Here is a 17,473-nt window from a genome sequence, read left to right as displayed (position 1 = left end):
GGAGACCACATTGAACAAAATGATGTCTTCAAAGTGATATTTATGCAAATTCACTGTTTACAATTATACTGTGTCTCTTACAGTTTTCAAGTAAACCAGCTAGTGAGAATGAAGGGGAAAGTTTTAGACAAAAAGAAGTGAAAATTCCAGGGAAATACTGCATAAGACAATCAATGAAGTATGTTTAAATTGTGTTGACCTTTTAAAAAAAGAGTAAAAAGGAAATACAGAAAGACTACAAAATAAGAAAATTGATACCAAGGAAAGCAAATCAAGAATGAAAACAAAGACATAACAGAGAGATAGGGTAAAAAGGGTAAAAGGAGAAACAACAAGCCTATAGTAAGCAAATTACTCCCTTTAAAAACCAGTTACTATGGGTCTGAAGTTTGTGACATCCTGGGGGCAGAAGAGAGAAAGAGTAGAAGAAAAGCAACATGATCACTGCCATGACACTACCAAGGGAAAAATTACTGCATTTAAAGGCAACCAATAAAAGAAAATTAAAGTGTTACCTTTGTGAGTACAAGAAAAAATTCTTAAGATTATAAATTGAGGGATAATGGATACACTGAGAGGTAATTGGACTATCACATAGAAGCAGCAATGGCAAAGGAAGGATGTGGTCTGTGCTTCTGTCATGGTTTAGCCCCAGCCAGGATCAAGCCCCATGCAGCTGCGTGCTTGCTACCCAGCAGCAGGACTGGAGACAGAATCGGAAAAGCACAAATGAAAAATTTGTGGCTTGAGATAAAGACAGCTTAAGATGTAAAGCAAAACCTGTGCACACAAGCAAAGCATAACAAGGAATTCATTCACCACTTCCCATGGGTGGGCAGGTGTTCAGCCATTCCCAGGATGGCAGGGCCCCATCACACATAACGATGACTGGGGAGGACAAACATCATCACTCCAAATATCCTTCGCTTCCTTCTTCTTCCCCCTTCTCTCCCCTTTCACATATTGAGCATGACGCTATAGGATATGGAATATCCCTTGGAGCAGTTGGAATCAGCTGCCCCTGTTGTCCCTCCTCCCTATCTCCCATGCACCATCAGCCTCCTTGCCAGCATGGCGGTATGAGAAGCAGAAAAGCCCTTGAATGATGGGTAAGCACTTCAGCAATAACAAAAACATTTCTATCTTGTCAACAGTATTTCTATCTCATCACAGTAGCCTCTGTAGCCAAACCAGTAGAGGTACTCATGGCAATCCTTCCTGGTTGACAAAAACAAGGGGGTGGAGTCATGGGTGGGATTGTTTTTGTACCAGGTTGTATCATTGTGGCTCAGCAGTGGGGGGGGGCCACGATGATACATTTGCCAGGAAGCCTTTACAAAAACCCATAGGTGCTTGAGCTTTGGGGCAGAGTGTGTTAAGGCAACTGCAGAGAATTCTGCAGCAGAGCAAATGTGCTCTGCCTTAGTTTCTCTCAACAGTCCTCGTATGCTGGGACTTGCTTTCAGCATCTGAGCACTAAGCCTGGCCTCTCTAGGAAGCAAGCCAGGAAATTCTGCAATATTGAAATTAATTTTCAGCAAACCAAACTGATTGCAGATGCACCTAAAGCCTATTGAGCAGGCAAAGCTGGAATTATTATTTTTTCCTGATGCACCAATGTTTGCAATAGGTGACAGAATGGTTCTTTCTTAATTTGATACAAGTGTTAGAAAAAGAAATCTGACTTGTATCAGGTATCTCTCAGAGGCACTACATGAAATGCGTTTTGGTTTTCATTCTTAAAAAATCATCCTCCAATATCTGGTGACTGCCTCATGCCTGTGAGTACAAAGGCTGCCTCTAATCCTTCTCCCCAGTCTCACTGCAGTTCTTCCTGATGGCTATGAATAGTTCTTCTGAATGTCTGGGACCAGTCAACAGATTCTTCTGGGGTCTCCTTGTTTGGATTATTTTAACCCATCAGAAAATTGAACGGGATCCTGCAACCCTATTGAAGATAGCTGGCCTGCCATGGAAGGGAAAACTCTGGGATTTGTTTTAGTTTGCTGCCAAAGGTGAACCACCTCAGATAGAGAATGAGTGATGGTTGGGTTTCCAAAAACAGTAATGGTTTCTAAAGCTTGTCCTAGTGTAAGCCAACTGCAGTGCATCCCTTTTCTTAGCTTACGATACATCACTTTGTCACTGTGAACAGTGCTGATATGCTTTTCGGCAGTGGAACAAAACTTACAGTAATGGGTAAGAAATTTGTTTTCCATCTTTTAATTAATTTCAAATGCTTTGTCTTCTCTTTAGAGAGTTTCATAATTACCCTCCCTTACATTATTTAACTGGTTGTCTCCTGGTGTGCTAGTAATCCTGTCAGCTTCAGGGAACATGCTAAGTTTAGTCGTCTGTGTAGAGACACACCTTTCATTTTGAAGGACTGAATGAATGCATTTTCAGTAAATAAAAAGCTGTCCCCAGAAAGAATTGGGATAAGAAATTAATTTTAAAAATGTGTGTATGACATAAAAAACAGTTGTCCTAATGAATCAACACATGAAAAAATTCTCCAAAAGTATAACTAGTATCTATAAGGCAGGTTCTGTTGGGTTAGAGATGATTAAGAAAAACTCAGTTTAAAAAAACCAAAAAAACCCCTTTTTCTATCTGTCTGGAAAGAACAGGCTTACACTTTGAATGGGTCTAGAAAACAAAATCCAATGACACAAGCTTAAATTACCTTGGATCTTCCCAGGATGAATTAAAGAATGTGTTATCTCAGATAACTGGGGAAAAATCAAGTATGCTAGCATTTTTTGGTTGATAAAACAGAATGCAAAACTAAATGCTCAACTTTATGAGAAGCAATGCTAAAATCTCTCTGCAGCTTTTTAAGTCCTTGTTGTTATAGAAAGTAGATCTCCACAGCACAGCCAGTTTCTTTCCACTCTACAGGATCACCAGGATGGTGATACAAGGATCATTAAGGACAATAGTCTTACTATTTCAGAAGAGGTACTACTAAACAGCGATGGAACACCACATAAAAATAAAATATGATTCATTTCAAAGAGAAGGCGATCTCAAGGGATGTCCGCATATGGGAAATATTTTCTAATATTCTAATATGACACCTAGATAAATAGATAAATATCCTCTAAAGACATGGTGAAAGCTCCAATAACTGATTGAGCCTGAAGCAAAAGGGCTCTGGGGAGGGTATTTCTGATGTTGATCTCAGCTGTTTAGACACAGATTTGGTGGTGTTCCCTAAGAGACCTGTTTTCTAGGAGATCTGAGATAAATGTATTCCATGTTTCTTCTTTTGCTGGTACCACATGAGGGGAGGGCTAGTCCACAGGCTTGACTCAGCTCAGAGGTCTGGCAGTAGAAGAGAGGTTTTTCTGCAGCTGCAAAACAGTGTGAATAATAATAGACTGAACTTTGGCAGTGGGACAAAACTTACGGTCATAGGTAAGTAAGAAGTCAGAACTCTGTGATCTATGTGATACTGGTTTAGGGGACAAGACCATTCTTAATTAAAAACTTAGTAATGATAACTTTTCAGGCAACCATGAGAACAGGAATAATGCTTTAATGGTTGCTTATTAAAATGAGATGTGCAATTATGGAAGTGTAGGATTTACAGGCACAAATGTTGAGGTTCTTGTGTCTTCAGCCTTTCATTTCTGGGAATGTCATAAAGGGAGAAGGGAATAAATAATTTTATTTTCATCCATTCTTCAAGAAAATATAGTAGAGGTTGGGAATGAAAAATGCTTCTCTGATCTTCAGGTTTTTGTAGTTCATCTGTATAATGATCCAAATCAGTATTTTGGAGGTAGACTCTGGATTCTCCTGTGTGCTGACTCATGGAGAAAAAGTAATCTTGCTGGCACTTTACCTCTCCATCGATAGTTGGAAGGCTCTCTAAAGTTGCTTTGGAATGCTGGCTTCTGCTAACAGTCCTTCTCCCAGCTTCTACTAGGACTGTTCTCCTGCTCAGCTAGGACTGTATTATTTTTCTGTCAGCATACTTTTTTCCTCTATTCTTTTTCCCCCATTTTCTTTCTCAGTTTTCTCCCATCCCAGAAAAGGATATAATGTCATTTATATCAGGGCATATTGGAATCACAGGGCAAAGTAACTTTTTTATTTGCTGCTGCCGCCCCATCTGATAGAAAACTGTAGAAATACTCACTGGTGCCTGCTCCTTTAAACAGAAATATTTTAAAGATCTATGTGACTGGCAGGAAGAGCATAATGGCAATGGGGTTACAAACTGACCTTGTACAGCTGTGCAAACCAACAGCTTAACTTTGGAGTCGGCACTGTGCTCAGAGTTATAGGTAAGGAGCTGTTGTTTACCCAAGTGCTCAGTGTGGAGGACACTCGAAAATTTCCCTTTTGTTAAAAATTTGTAGCATATATACAGATGATTTAAAACTGAGAGTTGGAGTGAAAGATAACAAGAAATTATGAAACTGACCTTGCCGTGATGGGAATGGAGGAATTGTGGTACCTTTTCTTTCATGTGGGTGAAGTCTGTGTGACAGGGAATTTATGAGTTTATGCATGGAAGTGATCAAACTTTCTGTAAGTGGAACCATGGAACATGTGGAAGACCATAACAAAATGGGCTACACAGTAGACTTTTTGCTGTAGTTCTTGCTTTTACCAATCCCTTTATTCCATTTCAAGAATGCTAATTTTCTGGTTTTCTCTAATTTTCCAGAAGTTTCAGTAGTTCTATCATTCTTTCTTTCTATCTCCATTTTTCACCTGACACCCTCTTCTTTGTTACTTATTTCTTCCTTTCTACCCTCTATTAAATCTCTCCCTTTTTATTTGTCTTCCTTTATGTTTCCATCTCATCAATCATTAACCGTTAAGGCTATGAGCCAAAGAATTTGTCAGAGATTCCTCTAGGATAGGAAAAAAAATCATAAGGCCAAGTGCTAGAAGGGAGAAGTAGAAACAATCAACCTCTCTTCATACCCTCTGAAAGCAAAGCAGAGCAGTGCTAAACCCACTAGGGAGTTACCTCTATTCAATATCCAGGTCATCTAAAGTCTCAAGTACAAGCTCATACAGAAGCAGACCAGGGATCTTTGCAGAGCAAGCACTGATGGTCACAACTGAGGCATCATTTGAATACAGACACGAGGGCTGAGGAGACAAGACCTCTGACAGATACTGGTTTCTGCTAATTCTGCTACATCTCTTCCTCTGGAAAGGCGAGAGCCATCTGGAAGAACATCTACAATTCATAGTACCGTCATACAATAAAAGCAACCCGGAGAAATAATTTCCTCTTTGACTCCATAGTTTTCTCTGCATTTCTTTTTCCAGCAGCACTCTACAGACCTCATGGGTTTCTCATGTTAGATGAGTAAAGAAGGCACTGTAATATAGTATATGGAAAACCCTCTGGCTTTCAGGGTCACTGCCTGGCTTCTGAGTAACTTCTCATGGCTGTCTTGTACATTCCCTTGGCTGCAGTCTGTTCTCATTAGTCTTATAAGTAGGTATTAAACACTTTACGACAGAACAATTTTTGATTTGTGATTGTATAGAGTCTTGCATCATTTTGGGAAGCCCAGGATCCGAGCTTCTCATACCTACAATAACCTAAAAAATTAAATTACATAAAGACATGTTCAATGTTACTAATGTTATTAAAAATGGATGGCAAGTTAAGACTCAAGTCAAAAGCTGTCCCAGGCAGATTCATGTTACCTGCCTCAAGTGATTTTCACTTCTGACAGTGAGAAGGATCAGCTTCTTCCTTCCTTCCTTCCATCCTTCCTTCCTTCCTTCTTGGTCATCTTTGAGATGGGGTGCCAAGTAGGGTATCCCATGACAGTATAATTCTGAACACTGCAATGTCTTAACTCCATTTCCAGGAACGTAACTCAGTTTGTTGAAGATGTTTGTGCCTTATAAGAGACTCCCTTATCTATTAAAACAATATTACAAAGACAGACCTTACAGAAAAACTGGCGAGTTTTCTGTGCACCTGTTTGCTCAGCTTCTTTTTAGCTTTCTAAAGGCAATACAAGAAATTCATGTGCTCATGCATTTCTGTGGCCAGACCCTTTATGTTTCTGTGTAATGAGTGAAAACCAATCCTTCCACTTTCCTGGTGTGTCATGTCCAATAGACATTAATTGTCACACAGACAGCTGTTAAAAGGTCAGGGTTTTTGGGAGTAACAGGGCACAAACTCAGGACCATTTTCAGGGGTTCCCGACTGAACAGAGGGATGGAGGCGCTGGAGCATGTTGCTTTGTGTTTCAGGGAAGAATGATGAAATCATACCTCCAGCTGTGGCCATCTTTTCCCCATCAAAGCAGGAGATCCAGCAGAAGAGCAAGGCCACACTGGTGTGCCTGGCCTCTGGTTTCTACCCTGACCACCTGACTCTGGTCTGGAAGGTGAATGGTGTGAAAAGGACAGAAGGGGTGGGGACAGACGAGTCCTCCACAAAGAATGGGAGCACCTACTCACTGACCAGCCGACTGAGGATGCCAGCCTGGGAATGGTTCAACCCTTTGAATCGCTTCGAGTGTGTTGCCAGTTTTTTTCAGAATGGAACAACGCAATCAATAAACAAATTTATCCATGGTGATGCTGGTGAGTAAAAAACATCTCTCACCATGCTGTATAAGACAGAAATCACAAAATCAAAAGATCATGTGTTATGATATAAACCACATCTACATATAGCTTCCATTCAGGTTGCTCTTCTGGCACACGTGCATACCTAAATATGTAGGTATTTGTATATGTCTTGTCCCATTTCTGGGCCTTTGTGCCTACATTCCCAGTGTATGTCTAGAGTTTCCTCAGACTTTCCACTGAGAAATCTCTGTAGTAGAGTAAATTGTATAGTTTCATAAAACGTCTAGTACAGTAGAATGAATGAGGCAGTGTTTTGTAAACTGAAACCTCTACAATCGATATTCTATTTGCTTTGAAGAGAAACATGACTTTCAGTCCACTTTTGTCTTTCAGGTTGTGCGCTCACAGAAGGTACGTGTGGCTTCTCACATAAAGAGAATTTTGCCTCTTCTCTCAGGCAGTTATCAGTGTGTATTTTAATTCCCGCTTTACTGACACTAAGGACAATGTGTGGAAGAGATCTGCTGTATGAATAGCTTCTACTTTTTCATCTAAGTGATTTGTATATGATATTAAAAACAACAAAAAAAGGAAGAAATGTTTTTGGAGGTTGTTTGTGCATATTCTATGTAGCTCTGCTTTGGGGTTTAGCTCTCCTATATGATTCCATTTGAACATAGATAGATTCCATATGAAAATAGAAGAAATCATGCTACCTTCCTGTAGACTGCAATTTGCTCTTTATCGTTTCCTCCAGTCATAGAAACTTACTTCCATTAGGAATATTCTTGCTCAGCCAGGAAAGAAATGGTCCATACTTATCCAAGTGATTCTGACCTCAAGATTCAGGATATGTTATTCTGAATATTGCTTACTGTCAATGTCAGAACACTTCTCATGACAAGTCACATTCCCTTCCCCACTGCTGTCCTGCATGGAGGATATCTGTATGAACAATTACATTTCTTTCCTCTTTGTATGCATATCTGCACACAACAACTTCTTCAATGCTTCAGGAATCTTAAGTCTGAACCAAGACAGAGCTGGTACCTCAATACTATGGCAACCCCTTAAGAGTGAAAAATCTACAAGTACAAAACTTCTAGAAGCCGTGTTAATCTGGGCTTTGTAAAACTTTCCTGACACATCAACAGCACTCCTAATGACAATAATGAGACAAAATAAAAAATTCATATCTTGTGATTCAGCCTATTTTGTGTTCTTAGCAGGGAACTCAGATGAACAGCCCAGTTCATCAGTACGGCAACTCAGTACTTTTCCAGCATAAAGCCAATCTCTTGTCTTTCCTTGACTTGCTTTCTCTTTTGGCTTTTGAGTCCCCATGAGTTCTGTCCCATGTGCTGCTCTCTTGTGTCAGCAGAGCCATTCATTTGGCTCTAGTTCTTTTATGTTGCCTAGCTAAAGATTTCAAGGGTTCTCATTTGATGAAAGCTCTATTAGAACCAGCATCTTGTGATGATGATGATGATAATTGAATACACAAATGGTGTTTGACTTGCAGAGTCGTACTTGCGATATGGAAATTCTCTGAAGCTCACTTACCTCATCCTGTGTGGCAAAGCCTTGGTCTACGCTGTTTTGGTCAGTGGTCTGGTGTGGACAGCCAAGGTAAGTCAGAGTGCCTTGGAAGGCTGGGCTTACTCACTACTCAAGGATCAGTGAATGCAGGCTAAACCTGATCTCAGAGGTGTGCTTGCTCTGCAGGAACTCTGCCAGGCTTTGTGCAGTCCAGCTTGAAAAATCACAAATGATGGGTTTTTCCAGAACTCAAATAACATCAATGCTATCTAGCCAAGATATATCATGCACTTGTGTAATGATTGTAAAGGGGCTTTTACCTGCAGTGAAAATAATAAGCTGGAGTTTTGAGATTGTGCAGGGGATAAATCGGATCAAACATTTACAAAGATTTACAAAAAACAATGGGATCATTCTGAAAAAATGGGATAAATTTGACTAACTGCCAGAAAATGCTTTTTGTTAGTAAGTTTTTCCTATGTCTGATACACCCAGTGTATGAAAGATACACCCAGTGAGAACCACGGAAGCCTCAGCACTTGTCCCTTTCAAAGAACAGGGTGGTGTTTTTGAAAAGTGAACTGATAGAGCTGAGTTCAAGAATGAAAACAATCTCAATTCTATTTTTTCGTCCTTTTGCAAGGATTTACGGGACGGGTAGATTTGTCCTTTCTGGGATCATAATCATAGAATCATTGAATGAATTAGGTTAGAAAGAACATTTAAATATAATCTAGATCCATCCCCCCAGTGAAATGGGCAGGAAGAGCTCTCACTAGACCAAGTTGGTCATAGCCCCCCGGAACCTGGCCTTAAACACTTCCACGACTGGGACATCCACAGCTTCTCTGGGAAACTTGTTCCACTGTCTCAGCACCCTCACCAGAACAAATTTTTTCCTTTAATCTGAAGCTACCCTGTATCAGTTTAAAAGCAGTGCCCTTTGTCCTGTCACTGCAGGCCTTGGTAAAACATCTCTGTTTTTCTCAGAAGTTGCCCACTGCCCTGTATTGAAAGGCCTCAGGCAGGCCTCTCCAGAGGCTTCTCTTCTCCTGTGTGAAGATGGGTTGCTCTCTAAGCCCGTCTTTGTACCCTGAAGCCCTGGGTCTATTTTTTGTGGGTCTGCTCTTGAGGTGCTCTCGCACACTCATGAGTTTCCTGTGTGGCATGTGTGGCATCCAGAGCTGGACACAGGGTGGGATTGGTGGGGTCTCTAAGTCTCTCCAGGTCCCTTGAGATTCCATCCTTTCCCTCAAACACATCAATGGCCACACAACATTGTGTCATCTGGGAACTTGCTGAAGCTACCCTTGACCAATGCCACACTGATGAAAGTAGAAAAATGCTTTTGGTCCCCTTACAGACCCTTGAGGGAAACCATTTGGGCCTGGTTACCACTTGAACACGGAACTATTGATGGTAACTCCTTGGGCAAGGTCATCCTGCCAATTCCTGTATTTGTTTCTGTCCTTTGGCAGTTGTTGTCATTATTATTTTATAGTTCTTCTTATTGTATTCCATTCTGTTTTCAATTAGACTGGTGTCAAATTATCTAGAGAATAAATGAAGAGCCCTTGTCATCACATCAGCAGGAGCACAACAAGTTGTCTACCTTTCCCTAGCAAAGTATCTGTGCTTTTACGAACTTGTGAAGATTATTTTTTTATAATTCTCTGTTGCCATGCTGTTCTTCACTTTGTTGTAATCATTGCTGAGTTTCTCCTGTACTTCCATATCAAAATGAACCGTATTTTATTGTAATGTGTCTTTAAGACTAGCACTTTCTTAATGCTATGAGGCTGAGAGCTCATCTCTTTGATTCAGGAATAAAGTTTTTACTTCTTTTCTCCTGAAAAAGCATGATTTGTTGTTTTTAAATTTGGTCTTCTGTCGTAATAATGTCCTACCACACAACTTTCAGTGATAAATAGTGCCATAAGCAACTCTCATTGAAGATCATTCACTAACAATGCCTGTAGGAGTAACTTCTCTCTTATGGGAACAGTAGGAACTCATCCAGTGCTTACACCATGTACCAACAAGTGGAGCAAGGCTGCAGGCTTTGGAGGCTTGCCCTCACCCGGAGCTGATTTTGAGCCAAAATACATGCATAATTCAAAGGTGCTAGAGAAGGAAACAGCACTCTAGCCAGATGAGAAGTGACAGTATCTGGGGACAGGCCTGGGAGCTGCTTTTTCTTTCATATTCTTCCATGGGGTTTTTCTTGGTGATGACACCAGACTCACACTGGTAGCGATGAAAAATTTGGTGAATAGATTAAAAGTCCCCTGACGCTTAATGTGTTTGTTTCAGAAGGATCTGATGACAACCTTGAGAGAAATCTGTCATATCTCTTTTAATGTCATTAAAGGAAAAAGCTGTATTTTAGTGTAGAGGACAGATGGGCATAATACTGAAAAATGGAGTAATTTTTCCTGGTCTATGCTTGTCACTCCTTTAATCTCCTCAAAACACTTCAGAACAGGAGAAATTGATGTGTTCAGGGTTATATTTATGTAAGTCCTCTTCTCTACCATTATACCATGTCTCTTCTAATATTTGAGATAACCAGCTAGAGAGAATGATGGGGAGGGTTTTAGACAAAAAAGAAGGAAAATATTCCAGGTGCACTAGACTATGTTTGATTAAATTTTGACCTTTCAAAGAAAAGAATAAAAAGGAAAATTAGGAAGAATAAGAGAACAAGAAAATAAAGACCATAAAAAGCAAACTAAGAATGAAAATAAAGACACAACCTAACGATAGGGAAGAAAGGATGCAATTGAGAAGTAGGAAAGAAAATCTAATCTGTGGAGGAGAAGCAAAGGGAACCAAGGTGTGTTTCTGTAAAACTGAATTTGTTGGGACCTTTTCTGCGCAGCATGAACTATAAACCCAAGGGATTAGTAAATGTTGAAAGTTTTCCTGGAGATCTTTCATCCAATTTTCATCTCATTATTACCTCACAGCACACGTTAAACCATTGGTAGCTCAGTGGAAGCTCACACAGGATTAAATGAAGAATGGAGTCATACATTTTACATGTAAATATTTCTTGCATAGATGTAGGAAAAACGCTGACCAAGGTAGGGAAGGACTTCTGGAACTTTGGAAGCAGAAGACTTGAGAATATGCTAGCCAGGAAGAAGGTATAAGTGGCTTAGAGCAGAAAGCCTAAAGGGAATTTCTGTCTAACATAGAGTCAACAGCAGAGGAAAATGTCTTTAAAGGCTTCAGCAGAAAATGGTACCTCAGAATGAGAGCAGGTGATATGCCAAAATGTGCTGGAAAATATATCTTTAAGGGAATAGCAGTTAAATTTTAGCAAAACAGGATGTGGTTTGACATTTACTCAAGAAACCATTTTGATAACCCATCAGCCTCTTACCACAATACCGCCCTAAGCTTCTCAGGACAAGGCACAGGATGTGGCTTTCTGTTCACCATTTTACAGTTGGGCAGAAAAAGTGACACATAAACGGTTTCATGAAAGCTGTTGCGTTTTTTGCCTCAGGTTATCACACAATCTTCTTGCTACTCAAGTCTGCAGATGGGCCCTGCATGTGCAGCTGCTCTTTCTGTTGTGCAATATACAAAAAAAAAAAAAAGAAAAGATTTGTGGGTTTGGAGGAGTTGCTGACCTGCTTTTACGAATTTACAAAACCCTAATACTTTTTCTAAGCATCTCAAATCAGCAAAGCGAGATAATAAAAATCATATTCTTATAGAAAAATTGATGGGAGGATTTCTGGAGATGTCTCATTACAAATTCCTATTCAAAATTGGGCTAACTCCAATGCTTCAACTCATGTTGCTCAGAGCTTTGTCCAGGTGATTTTTGAATATCTTCAAGGACAGAGATTTGAAAAGATCTCCAAGAAACGTGTTCCAGTGCAGAAACATCATCAAGAGAAAGTACTTTTTGTTATGTCTAATCAGAGTTTATCTTGCTGCAGCTTGTTGCCACTTGATTTCACTGTGCCCTTCTAAGACTACAGCTCTGGTTACACATTTGGAGTCATACAATTACTTATTATTTTAGCCTTCTTCTCTCCATGATGAACAAAATAAATTCCTTCAACCTCTCTTGTGTTTCTGCTCCAGTCCCTTGATCGTCTTAGTCCCTTGTCTCTCTGCTGCACTCTACAGTTTTTGATATCTCTTTTGTACTGGGGCTGGGGCACCGCAGAAATGTGTGTGGACTAGAGAAGTGATATTTCAGATGTAGTCTCAAGAGTGCTTCAACATGTTAACTGCACTCTTGCTAATGCAACCAAAAATGCAACTAGCCTTCACTGCTGAAAGAGCTTGTTGCCTATTCATGTTGAATTACTTTTCTGCAAAATTGTTTTCCTAGCCCATCAGCTGATATTTAAAGGATTCACATAAAAGTTCTTTCTTCTTTTCTCCACGGATGTAGTCCAATTATTCCCATCCCAGTGAAGAAACACTGCACAATAATCACAAATTGAAATTTCCTTTGAAGATCAGCATGGTTATCCTGCATGTGTGGTAATACTTCTTTGCCCTACAACATTTTCAATGTAATCTGATGTGGTTCAGACTGGGATAAGAATAATATCACAGTGTGCATGTTATGTCTAATTATGGAATGTTCCCATTCTGCATCCTTTATTTAAACCTTTCCAAAACTGGAAACACATTATAATTATTATTCTTTATTTCAGAAGTAGCAAATTATGCAGGTGACTTTTATACAAAACAAGAACCTTGCTTAGTGCTTTTTTGGTTTAGAACAATTTAAGACAATTATCATCATGAAAGGCTTACACCGAAGAGTAGCTCAAGCTATGACTACTCCCACTGCATCAATTACGGTGTCTGGGAGAATGGTGGTGATGGAAAGCCACTGGTAAGTCTTTTAGTGTGACATGAAAGAGTCTTCATGCCAAACCAGAAATATCCTCAGGGAGAGGTTATGCAGCATATAAATTTAAATTCATTTCCTGTTTGTTCATTCCTCTATATTTTTGTCTTCAAAATATGGATGATCTCTGAAGCAGTGTTCATATCATGACTTAACTCACAGTCAGAAAGATCTACAACACCTTGAAAAACATTGCAAAGTTGCCTCGGACGAAAAAAGCCCTCAGAACTCAGCCACAGAGAGAAGGAATCAATCAGATTAATACTGAATATTGCTGCTTATTGAGTTGTGAGAGAGGCAGATAAAGAGGTAGATGTGACACACAAAGTGGTATGGGATTCACTATGCAGCCAGAAATAAACTTCATAATCAGAACAATTTCTGAACAAATGAAAATCTACATGTTCTTTTTTCTTGAATGTGAATTCATTCCAAGTTGCATACTACTTTGACTACCTGCCTTTCCACTTTATATCTTCCATGTACATACAGCTTTTTAGGATTTTTTCTATGCACTTACAGGCCACAGTAATGACTCTCCTTTTGTCATTTTAATCCAGTCTGTTGCATATTAGTTCTATTTAGATTCTGTTCCTGAATCATCTTTTGTTCAGACTCCTTTTTATTACTGTTGAAAATGGTAATTCTACAGTTTTCTTGTGATTAGGGTAGCCTTTCCAAGCACAGTGGAAAAACATCGAGGTTCAGGAAGGAATGAGAGTGCACATAGAAGTCGCTATCTCTAAAGTATTTCAGACTTGTATATGTCAAGCAACTGTTCTGTGTCAGGTAAGAAGATGTCTTAGGGGACAATAATTTGTGGCTGTGTCCTCTACAATTAAAATTTTCCTTTATTTTATATCTGCATTTGGTTAACCATCTTTTTTGATTGTTCTGATGAGATGGAGCATAAATGGCAGATCAGGAAAGAGGAGTTCAGCAACTAGCTTGTATGTCAAATACCTATTTTGCCTAGATCTTATTTCTACCTGTTCTTGTTCCACCTTCTCAGTAACATCTAGTTTGTCAGTAGGTGATTGCCCTACACACCCTTTTCCTGTGCTGAGAGCAGCTCCCTTTGGAGGGAACGTGATGAAAGGGGAGAGGTTTATGTAAAGAAAGCAAGTGACTTTGAAGTGTTGTGTCCAAACTACTGGCACAGAAATAGATGGCTGAGTGGTTCAACTTCACAGACAAAATATCCAAATAGAATTCTGCAGTGTTTGGCCGGTTAGCTTGGAATCCAGATGGAATGTCACCCACTTGCTTTTGATTTGCACCATAGGAAGAATAAATCAATTGCATCGCCTTCCCCGGCTGCTGCAGATACCAATACATAGAATTGTGATTATCATTTTGACTGCATTTCAGAGTAGCATTCTCATCTTCTCTCACCACAAGACTGGGAGTTTGGGTGATTTCAGCTCCTGTAAAATAGAACAAAAAAACACAGTAAAACAAGTAAACCACATTCTCCCAGCAACAGAGCAGATATTATGGCTCTACTGATTCCTTACTTGTTACGAAGAAGAACATTGCCACACACAGAGCAGTCCACATCCTCATTCTGCCTCAGGAGTCAGTGAACCTGCCCTATACAGGACTTATTTAGATCCGTTTCACCTGCTTCCCCTAAACCAATAGCAGATATCTCCGTAACAGCTACATCTATGCTGAAAAACAAGCCCCTTCCTGCAAGATCTCAAGCAAACACTTGGTTTGAAGTGCATGTGTTGAAAACACACAGAAAATTTCAAACTGACTCATCTGGAATATTTTCATACTCTACCAATGACAATTGTGGTTTATTTACCCTTGCATGTCTTTTTTTACCTTTTGATGTTTTGTTTCTAGAACAAACCAGAAAATATTTAGTGCAACCAAATACTGTGGTTTCATTTTTTATTGGTAACTGATGGATTTTTTCTTCTGGGAAAAATACAATACCTATGCTCAGACATTAATTTTTTTTTTGCTTCTCTGCCTGTTAGAACAAGCCTGAATGATATTATTTTGGGAAGAGCTTTATATGGGAGCCTGTTGTGGCTTTAGCACAGCAAAAATGAAGGAAAATTGGGTTATTCCTGAAGCAAATAGCTAACAACTTCTTGGCTAGCAGTACATGTACTAATTATAACTGCATCTTGCAGGATCCAGAGTGATGCCACTGATTCTGACATAATCTTTTAACCTGTATTAAGAAGACTGATTGGTGTCCCACCATAGCATTTTGGAAGCACAATGGGAACCACCACAGTACTAATAATTTGCCATTTATAGCTTTGAAGTGTGGCCCCAGAGGCCAATGCTCATATCAAGTAATACAAGATCTGTGTTACTGAAAATATTCTTTCTTATTTAAATGAAAGGGTACCATCTGGTGGAGTGAGGGGGTGTTTACAGTGATCCTTAGAAGATTATTTTTCACAGATCTTTATTTTTGCATTGGCAGGTATTAATGGAAAAGGGACTGGAACTAACATACCAGAAATATTTATGTCTGTCGTTCAATGCTGCATTGAAAGTGTTGACTCCCAGGTACACAGGTTCTTTATCTGGACAAGAAAAATCTCAGAGGTGATATTGAGAATGGGATTTCATAAACATAATGCAGATGAGGAGGGGAACTAGTGTGTGTAGTAGCTGATGAAGTTCCTAGCTAGATATGCTGTAAAAATTGTCTTAAGATCCAGGTAAATGGGCTGGAAAGAGAAACCTCTTTTCACTCACAACACAGTTTTCCTCTGAGTTTTACAGGGTACAGGGTGCAGATAAGGAGTCTACAGCAATGTTATAGGTAAAATCTTTCAGAACAATATCTAGATTCAAATTCCATGTTGTTCTTTTGAGACAGGATCCAAATCCAGACAAAACAGTTCTCCAGTGCACTGTGCTGTAGGGTATCTATCACAAAGCGATTAATGACTAATGTTTTTCTTCTGTATAAAAAAAATACAAATTTATAGCTTAGACTTCCGATTCTATGTTCAATCAATAAATATTTAAGTATTTAATACAAAGTGAAAGAACTTCAGGAGGAAAATCTGATTCATAACATGCTGTTTGTTGCAGACCAGTGCCTAAGCGTAAGTGGTTAAGTGTGGGCAGTTGGTGGGAAAGACCTCACCACCTAATCCTGGCAGTGAGATTGTTGGGAGGTTGGTCTTCCTGATGAAGCTGTAAAAACAAAGGCATCAAAATGTCTTGCTGGCACTCTGAGCATAATGTGGCTGATAACCTGTTCACCTAATCATCAACTCAGTGCTGTGATAGGCTTACTTTCTTCTTAATTGGAATGAACACAAGCAACATGGGCTTCACTCTCCACAAATGTCATTATTAACCTTTTAGCCATGGGGTTTTTTTAATTTATGTGTGACACTGAAATTACAAAATGTGGAAAAAAGTTATTACTAGCAACGTTAATAGAACTTATCCAATAAATACAAATACATCTTTCAGGGAAAAAAGTTTCTCTCTCTCTCTCTCTCTGTCTTTTTTTTTTTGTTTTTCCTTGGTGGGAAAAAATTATTTGTTCAAATGCCCTAACTATTATCCTCTCAGGAAAAAAGACAAGATGAAATGTAGAAAACATGCCCTTTTTTATTTTCTCAATTTGTCAAATTTATTTAAAAAATAGTGACATTTATCACCCTCTAGTCAGGAGTATCAGGAACATTTTACATGAGAGAATACTCCCTCCTGTCTGTATGCTAGCTGTTGTGTTGTCACATTATTTTTACTTGAAAAAGACATGATAATGGTATTTAGTACAATTTGCATGTTCCACAATCTCTTCTCTGTTTAGCTCAATTTCACATAGCACTTTTGGTGAGGATGAGTTACACAGAGAAGGATTTCAGTGTGGGTTTCAGCGTGGATTTCATAACATCCAGAGATGTTGCAAAAGTATTTATCTCTTAAATCAGAGGCCTTTTAGCTCTCTTCATTGTTAGAAGTTTGAATGTTAGTATTACTCAGGGCTGAATGATAGTTTTTCTCTCAGGAGAAAACTCCTAACTCCTGATGGTGTCTCTTTTTCAGAACCCTGTGTTGCTCAGTGAGGGTCATGGAAGTTTCAGCACAGCACAAGATTGTTGTCATTGCAGTCAAGCCACTGGCAGTGTAGGTTTGGCACTCTAGCCCTCCTACTCAGGCCTAGAATTTCAATTTTTTTAGGAGGGTTTTTTCGTATTTTTCATTTGAACCAATTGTAAATTCTTACTGCAAATATAATGGAATTAAGGGATGGGCTCTAACACAGGAACGTCCATTGGTGAGGATGGAAGGGAAACAAACTGGTCTACTGACAGAAACTTAGTCTGTTCAGCTACTTACAGTGAGAGTAAAGGATATTATTTTTATGTTGTTGTTGCAGGACCTGCAGGTGCTTGGTCATACTGAAGGCTCCTGTCCTGTCACTATAATGCACCCCTATGTTTTGGGGATTTCCTTTTTTTCTGACAAAGCTCAGTC

The 17,473-nt window shown here is 39.3% G+C and overlaps 1 gene segment (V, D, J or C); it reads left to right on the top strand.

Moving 5' to 3' along the window:
* Positions 1 to 1,794: 1,794 nt before the first annotated feature.
* On the top strand, positions 1,795 to 9,845 carry LOC117010802. The segment is given in 5 exon segments: positions 1,795 to 2,199; positions 6,247 to 6,582; positions 6,964 to 6,981; positions 8,093 to 8,199; positions 9,646 to 9,845. Coding segments are annotated over 5 exon segments (525 nt in total).
* The last annotated feature ends 7,628 nt before the right edge of the window (positions 9,846 to 17,473 follow it).

Source organism: Catharus ustulatus, chromosome 2, assembly GCF_009819885.2.
Source record: "Catharus ustulatus isolate bCatUst1 chromosome 2, bCatUst1.pri.v2, whole genome shotgun sequence".
NCBI classification, from domain to species: Eukaryota; Metazoa; Chordata; class Aves; order Passeriformes; family Turdidae; genus Catharus; species Catharus ustulatus.
This window is presented reverse-complemented; position numbering and strand designations above follow the sequence as displayed.